We start from the raw sequence: 7,631 nt of genomic DNA, 5'->3' as shown, positions 1-7,631 counted from the left end.
CTCCCCGCCGCCGAGGCAGCACAAAGCTGGCCTCCCCGGCCCCGCGCAAGGATGAGCGCTCGCGGCTCTCCTCCGTCTGTCTTGCGGTGCCTTTTCTGCCTGGCTGCAGCCAGGCACCCTCCTCAAGCGGGGTCTGTGCTGCTCCTGACTCCCACAGGTCCCTTCCTAGTTTAGTCTTTCCACGATTCTGCGGGATTTGTAAATAACAGTAGTTACATTTGTAGCATAATTATACTTTTCATGCCCAGAGTACTTTCTGTCCAAAGGGTCTTGTACTTTTGTAGGTTACCAAGGTGGCATTTTTTCTCCTGCATTGAATTAATGCAGGCAATGAATTTTATAGATAAGAATATAATGGCAACACACAGTTTTAATTTTGCTGCTACAAGCCCTTCTCTCTTTAGGTCACATGTATGAGTACAACTTTATTTCCTGAAGGTGTGTAGGAGGGTGGGAGTCAATGGGAGAAAATGAGGCGTTTCTTACAGACTTGCACAGGGTACAGTCGCAGAGCTAGCGGCAGAGAAACTTACAGATTTTGAATTAGCCTCGGCCGTCTCTGAACCCCAGTGAACATACCCACACAGCCAGGCTGTGCTGGTTCTTCTGCTAGAGCAGAACTTTTCTCTTTGCCCGCTCACAGATCAGAACCTGCATTTCAACTATGGCAGCCTTACCTACCCCAGGTGTGTGCACTTGGAAGCCCAAGGACTGAGCTCAAACATAGCCACAGGAAGAGTAGCCAGGCATTGTTCTCTGTACTCTTTTGAAGGTTATTTCTATTATAATTTACCTTTCCTGCTAAGTCTTTAACAACTCTTTTGGTCTGTTTTGGCCTGTACTAAGACTAAAGAGATTTAGGCAGATAGTTTAATGAGCCAAGAAATACACTTCCTGGTTAGCCACTTTTAAGAACTTCAGGTGAGGTTCTAATGAACTATTAAGGTTCAGCGAGGGTTTGCTCTGTTAACGTGTTTCCAAGAAAGCGGGATTCTATTTCCTCTTTCAGAGACAGAGTGTTTGAGACATCCAAGTTAAGGTTTCATTCAACCAGGTCTTTAAAAAAAAGGGGGGGGGGGGGGCAAAAAAAAAGCGTGGTCTTCTATTTTGTCAGTTCCTCCCCGTTTCACTGGGCACACGCCAGAGCGCTGGCGGTGCCTAACGTTTCCCCACCGGCACCCACCGGCCGTAGCCTTGCTGTCAGGAGCGAGTTAAGCAAGGGCTTGGCACCCTCTGCTTTGGTTAACGGCTAAATCGCTAACGCCGTCCCGGCACCGGTCCCGGCACCGGTCCTCCGTCGCACCCGTGACTTAAAAGTCACTTCAGGGAAAGTCGTAGGCTTGTTGGCTGGGCTGCAGAGGTGGGAACGTGCGGGATTTCAGTTTGGTGATTATTTCAATGCAGGATGGGATAAGGCGTGGCCGGCCGAGAGCAGACACCGTCCGTGACCTGATCAATGAAGGAGAGCACTCTTCCAGCAGAATACGTTGCAATATCTGCAACAGGGTCTTCCCACGAGAGAAATCGCTGCAGGCCCACAAACGAACTCATACCGGTGAGTAAAGGGAAGGTGAGAATAGCTGCCATGAGCGGCTTGGGAAGCAGCGGGGAAGGAATTAAAACCCGCAAACAAACCACAGAAAAACCCCAACAGGCTCAACCTGTTAATATTTTATTGTAACTGTTAAATTAATCATACCTTTCTTCCAACGCTTGTTAGTACAACCAAAGTCTTTGTAACCGTGTTTGTCACGGGAAAGTGTAGCAGCAATTCGGGCTGTAGTAGTATAGGCAAATTGTGTAAATATTTTATCTGCTGCTGTCACAGGCTTACTTTGTAAGAGGGAGAACTTTTCTTGAGCTTGGTGCTCTGTACGTGGTAGCACTTTTCATTCTGACTGCCTCTTCTCTGTGATTTGTTTTCTTCTTGCTGGTGTATCTTTCACACAGTCTTACAGTTTAGCTGTAAGAGGAGACAGTAACTTAAAAAGTGGCTGGTAACTTGGGCAGTGTAGCACCCTAGAAGTGTAGCTTAAATGTTGAGAAAAGAGTTCAAATGCTCAAAATTGCTATCCAGTTGTCTCTCCCACCACCTAGAACTCATTTTCTGGGGTGGAGGTGGTCATGCTAATTTACTGAAATGTATGTAGAAGGCAACCTGCAGTTAAGTTAAAATCTAGGATCAACTCACTCAATACCCAGCTGAACTTGAACTGAACAGGAGATGCTGTTGGTTTGTTGTTTTTTTTTTTAAACTAAGCAAACAGTGTGGGTTTTTTCCCTTCACGTTCCAGCAGGACTCTGTATTTGCAATAAAGTGTGAACTAATGTAGCTCACAATACAGACACGACCACCAACACTCCCCCCAAACGTCCAAACCAAACAACAAAGCCCCAGAAAAGCCTTGGCTCCCATGGTCTCTTTTTCTGACTCAAGTCACCAAGACTGATCTAGATACTAATATTAAACAGCAGTTTCCTCATGCTCTTTGGTCAAAAGATGTTTTTATTTCACTTGATTGTATTGGGTGTTGAACTTGTATGAACTACTTAACTGAGCAGAGCTTGCCCTGGTGTTATTCCTCCCATTTAGTAAGACAGCATCACCCTCTTTTGTTGTCCTTCCTGAGGAGCAGCGGCATGGCATGCCTTTCCACAGTTGCACACAGTCAGATCCTCTTGAAGGAGGAGATACATGCTCTCTCTGTTCCTCTTGTTGCAATTTGCATGGGAAAGTCTTCCCTGATGACTGGCCTAAGAAAACTTTCTTGGCTTAAGTCTGGAATAAGTTTCTGTTGCGATCTCCATTTATCCATTACAACTTTTCTCAAATAGTCTTCCCTAATGAGACATTTCTACAGCTTTGTATGTTACTATACTGTTGACCTCAGTTATTTTACCCTAGTTCAGGCTATGTTAAGAATAAAATGTATCTGTTTACAACTTGTATTGCATTACTTGTCCATTTACTCATTTCACTCCATATATTTCTTGCTCTGTAGGTGCATAGTTTCATGGGACAAAGCTTATGTAGTACTGTGCAAGAGGCTTAAATCAGAAAATATGGCAAGGAAAAACACGATTTTGTTGTTTTCCCCCCCCCCCCCCCCCCCCCGCAGTAATTGTATTATCCAGTAGCATTGACCATGTACTTCGAAGTAAAGATCTGTTTGGGGTAAAAGTGGATCTCTGCTATTTGGTACACCAGGGCTTTTTAAGTAGGTGCAAGCGTCTGAGTGGGTGAAAGGAGAGCTTGCTTGTGTAAGCCTCAAGCCAGGGACCACCACTGGATACTATATTCAGCTTTCATAAATCTGTTCTGTTATTATTTTTAAGGTGAAAGGCCTTATTTGTGTGACTACCCAGATTGCGGGAAAGCCTTTGTTCAGAGTGGACAGCTCAAAACTCACCAGCGTCTCCACACAGGGGAGAAACCTTTCGTCTGCTCAGAGAATGGTGAGCCATCAGAGAACAATTTGCAGCTTTCAGAACTAGGGTCAGTCTAGTACCGGCAATGTATGCATGTTCACGTGGCAAAGATCCATAAAAGCTTTGGATTTTAGTTTTGGAGGTGCTTCTAGGAAAGGGAGGAGCCATGCAGAATCTGCATAATCATGCAACTATGTATCTAAGGATTGCATACGTTACTACATAACTAGGTTATCAGTAATTCTGTCAGTTGATACCAATGTATAAAATGATGGGGCATGTTATGAACCTTGCAACTAGAGCTTGCCGTTTTCAACCAAACGTAGGGTTTTGTGAGTGAGGAAGGTTGGATTCAGCACCGTCTTCATCCCACAGATGCTACACTTACTTGTAGGTCTGCCGCTTTCCGGTTCTTCATCGTTACTTTGTGTTTTTAAGGCTGTTTAAGCAGATTCACGCATGCAAACCGCCATTGCCCCAAACATCCATATGCCCGACTGAAGAGGGAAGAGCTCACAGACAGGCTGAGTAAGAAGCAGACGGCTGACAATAAAGCTGTGGCTGAGTGGCTAGCAAAGTAAGTTCCCTCATGGTGTCATCTTTCTCTAAATACTTACAAGGTTGGTCTGAGAAAGCATTTTATTCTTAGGGGCAAAAAAACCCCAACAAACCAAAACCAGCTGTTCCTCCAGTACAAATCAGCCTGGCCTTGCTTTTCTTAAACAAGTGCAAACTCCTGGTCAAGACAAAGTTCCTCGTGAAAATTCCGCCCCCGCCCCCCCTCTTAAATGAGTCTTTGCTTGATCAACACCTGCTAATACCTTGTTAGTTAGTGCTACAGTCTTGCTGAATTTGCATCTGTATGAGTGGCAGCAATTGCGTATGCTTAGGGAGAAACACCTGCTGGGAACACCGTGTAGAAGAGAAATCTGTCACAGATGTTCGCTTGGGCACTTTACACTTAAAATTCTGAATAAAGAAGGTTTCTGACTGCTTAAATACTACCATATAAGGGCTGAAAGATAAAGCCAGATGCAGTGCTAGTACTTGGGAGCTTTTTGCCAGCTTTGAATTGTTGGTGTGCGAGTCAGTTGTATGTATTTTAAAAGCATTCCCCACATTTGATTTTGTAGATACTGGGAGACTAGAGAACAGCGTGCTCCTGCTTTGAAAACTAAAACAATCCAGAAAACGGATCAGGAACAGCAGGACCCAATGGAATATCTTCAGTCTGATGAAGAGGATGATGAAGAGAAAAACAGTGCTCATTCAGCTGCTCGCCGCCGCCTCCAGGAACAGCGTGAACGCATGCATGGCGCACTGGCTCTCATTGAGCTTGCAAACCTAGCTGTGGCCCCGCTGCGACAGTAGTTAGGAACAGAGTCTGCCTATACAAAATGTACTTCCTGGTGGTACTTAACCAGTTAGATCCTGGGCATAAGCTAAGCACCTTATTTGCTTATCATAGGCTGCTATTCTGTAGAATTTATGAAGAATGTTGTTGCCCCATAACATGGGGTGAGAGAATTGCACTTTTTGTAGGGTAAAAGACAGATGTAAAGTTTCTAAGTATTTTGTAAATACGGGACTGCATAATGCAGGGTTGATAAATTTATGTGTTGTGGGAAGCTAGATTTTGCAAGGTTAACTCATTTATTTGAAGCAGTTGTCACAGGAAGCACTTTCTGAACGAAGTGTTCGCAATTAGGAGAATGGTACACTTGGCCAAAGAAGGCTGACGAAAAGAAAAGTATTTATCTGACTATTTAAACAAATTTATATTAAGTGGTAGGTGTGAAGATACTGTTAACCAGCAATGAAACCGTGTTTTTCTAATGTCGGTATATCTTTACCTAGTATCACTGAGGCGGAAGGCAAAGCTTAGTTATCTCAGCTTGTAGAGAGGAAGAAACTGCTTCATGCAGGAAACTGTAAGATCGTTCAGGATCTTCACTGTGACTGCTCAAGGTATGAGGCTTGACTTTGCTGTTTTACGTTTTCTGATTTGATTTCAGCAGAATCTCTTGGTAGCACTTGTTATTCCTAACATGTGATGTTAGGAACTTTTGCACATTGTTGGGTTTATCTGAAAATGATTAGTCTTGCAAAGTCTAGACAAAGGCAAAAAATTGGTAATATTTTTTTTCAGGTATTTTTGGACCCTGTAGTGATTTGGCACTTGATTTTGTTAATAAAGGGGGTATTTACAGGGTGGTATGGATTTGTAGTAAACTATTCTAGATCTTCTATTAGCAAACACTAAGTTTTAAAGTATTGCTTTTATATGATTATTAGCAAATAGAAGCCTCTGTACTTTCCATGCATAAAGCCACCTTATTGCTTTACTTCAGGATAACATGCCAATTTTGTGTTCACTAACTGTAGCACAGCTATCAATTAAACACTGCAGAAAAGTATCCACCGTACAACTAGAAAATAGGCTTCCAAAGATAGTTACAAGTGTGTTAACAGTGTGATTTCATGTATTTCCCAAATAAGTGAAGTTACAGAACGCTGCCTAGTACTCAGATGCTGATATAAAATGTTTAGCAGGCTATCTCGTCACTTCATGAGCGTTGTATACTTTCAAATAGCATTGTCTCATGGTGGTCTCTTTCTGTATTTTGCTTTGAAGGCAACCAGAGATTCCTAATATGCTAAAGAAACTTTGTTTTCAGATTGGACTTTTTGTTGTGTGGATTTGGGTTTTTTTGTTAAGCTACTGCTTTAGGGGATATTAATAATTTGTATTTACTGAACTCCTTCCTCTCATTGAAGGTCAGGAAATTCACATGAGGGAAGCCACTTTCCCTCTCGCTTAAACAAGAGGAAGAAATCATGTTATCAATCACTTGATATAGACTGACCAGATGTGTACAGCTGTTCAGAAAAGTAGCGTGATTTTACACCAGAAGCTACAAGTGTTGGATTATGTTCTCTGATAATTGATAACCTGTTGTGGTTGAAAATCTCGTTAACCCAGTTTGTTTAAATATCATGTATTGATGCACTTAACTAAAGAGTAATTGAATAATTAAAACAAAAAAAACACTTTCATTGAATGCACCAGTGATACGGTTTAACTTTTGCTTTCAGCTCCTAAACTTAGCTGACATCAGGCTCATTTGTTTTTGCTTTAAGTCTTTTAGGCTTAAAAATAGGAAACACTGTAGTCGTTCTAGGCTTCTTAGCCTATGTAAAACTGGTAATTTGCATATGTAGGTTTGGAGTTTCTCAAATAAGTTACATGACTGTTCAGTTGGCTGCATGCAAATAGTCTGATCCCAAAATGAGCCCTGAGCGTAAATCTGTTGTACTTCTGAGTCATAACTCAGAATTGCTCCTGAGTAGTATTTCACAGGGCACAAGACTGATTACCAGCCAGTTGCAGACTGAACTTGACACTTACTTCATTAGGATTGATATTTTATTTTTTTTTTTTTTTCCCCAGTCATCTGTAATGCTTCGGGCAAGCCACAGAATATTTCTTCAAGTATGACAAGTACAGTGCTTGGCTGTAGACAAAATTCAGACAGCTGAAGCAGTTTTGTGTCATGACAAGTTTAGGGTAAAATACTAAGTTTAAAAAAAAAGTTGAAATGTGGAAGACTGCTTTTTGTTTTGTTAAGAAGGGATTACATACAAAAAATCTGAAGTGTTCAGTGCTTTGAAAGATTAAGTTGTAGTTTGGCATGACCTAACAGCAGAAGAGTGGATGTGCTGTCATTTTAATAGACGCTTTGAATAAAAACTTGGTTTAATTTTCAAGTTTAGTGTGTGCTGTTTGGCAAGTGTTCAATACTCGGGCTCTTCCTTGCTTCTGTAATCCTGTCAGCCTGACTTGTCACAGCGCGCAAAGGTGTTTATTTTCCCCGTCTGTTGAAATTTGACACAAGTTAACTACCCAAAGCAATTTTTTTAGAGCTTTTTTACAGTTTGACAAACTTGTGAGAGTTCCTTTGAAGCCAGCTCCAGGCCCGGTGTGCTGCGGCGAACCTCGCCCCTGCATGGAGGGGGCCAGGGCCTGTGGAAGCCGTGCCGGGCTGAGGTGGGTGGCAGCCCTGGCCGGCCGCCTGCCTTCGGGCGGTTTGAACCTCTCCCCCTTCCCTGACGGTGAGCGCTGAGGGAAGCTGAACTCCCTCCCCATGAGACGGGTTTGAAAACAAAGCAAGGTGGTGCCGGCCGGCGGCAGAGGGTACCGG

At 42.9% G+C, this 7,631-nt stretch overlaps 1 protein-coding gene across 1 annotated transcript; it reads left to right on the top strand.

Annotated features, from left to right (window-relative positions):
* Positions 1-1,398: 1,398 nt before the first annotated feature.
* ZNF367 (zinc finger protein 367) lies at positions 1,399-7,189 on the top strand. The gene is made up of 4 exons (XM_009328138.1): positions 1,399-1,555; positions 3,337-3,456; positions 3,868-4,006; positions 4,563-7,189. Exons 1-4 carry the CDS (start codon positions 1,399-1,401, stop codon positions 4,798-4,800), a joined length of 654 nt encoding a protein of 217 aa, XP_009326413.1. The 3' UTR covers positions 4,801-7,189.
* The last annotated feature ends 442 nt before the right edge of the window (positions 7,190-7,631 follow it).

This window comes from Pygoscelis adeliae, unplaced genomic scaffold, assembly GCF_000699105.1.
Source record: "Pygoscelis adeliae isolate BGI_AS28 unplaced genomic scaffold, ASM69910v1 Scaffold45, whole genome shotgun sequence".
In the NCBI taxonomy this organism is placed as follows: Eukaryota; Metazoa; Chordata; class Aves; order Sphenisciformes; family Spheniscidae; genus Pygoscelis; species Pygoscelis adeliae.
Note: the sequence above shows the minus strand (reverse complement) of the source record. Positions and strands in the feature narration are given on the sequence as shown.

Coding starts and splice junctions, on each gene's coding strand:
- ZNF367 (XM_009328138.1), top strand. CDS start 1,399: ATGCAGGATGGGATAAGGCGTGGCCGGCCGAGAGCAGACACCGTCCGT. Junction 1,556..3,336: donor CCACAAACGAACTCATACCG/GTGAGTAAAGGG, acceptor ATTATTTTTAAG/GTGAAAGGCCTTATTTGTGT. Junction 3,457..3,867: donor TTTCGTCTGCTCAGAGAATG/GTGAGCCATCAG, acceptor TGTGTTTTTAAG/GCTGTTTAAGCAGATTCACG.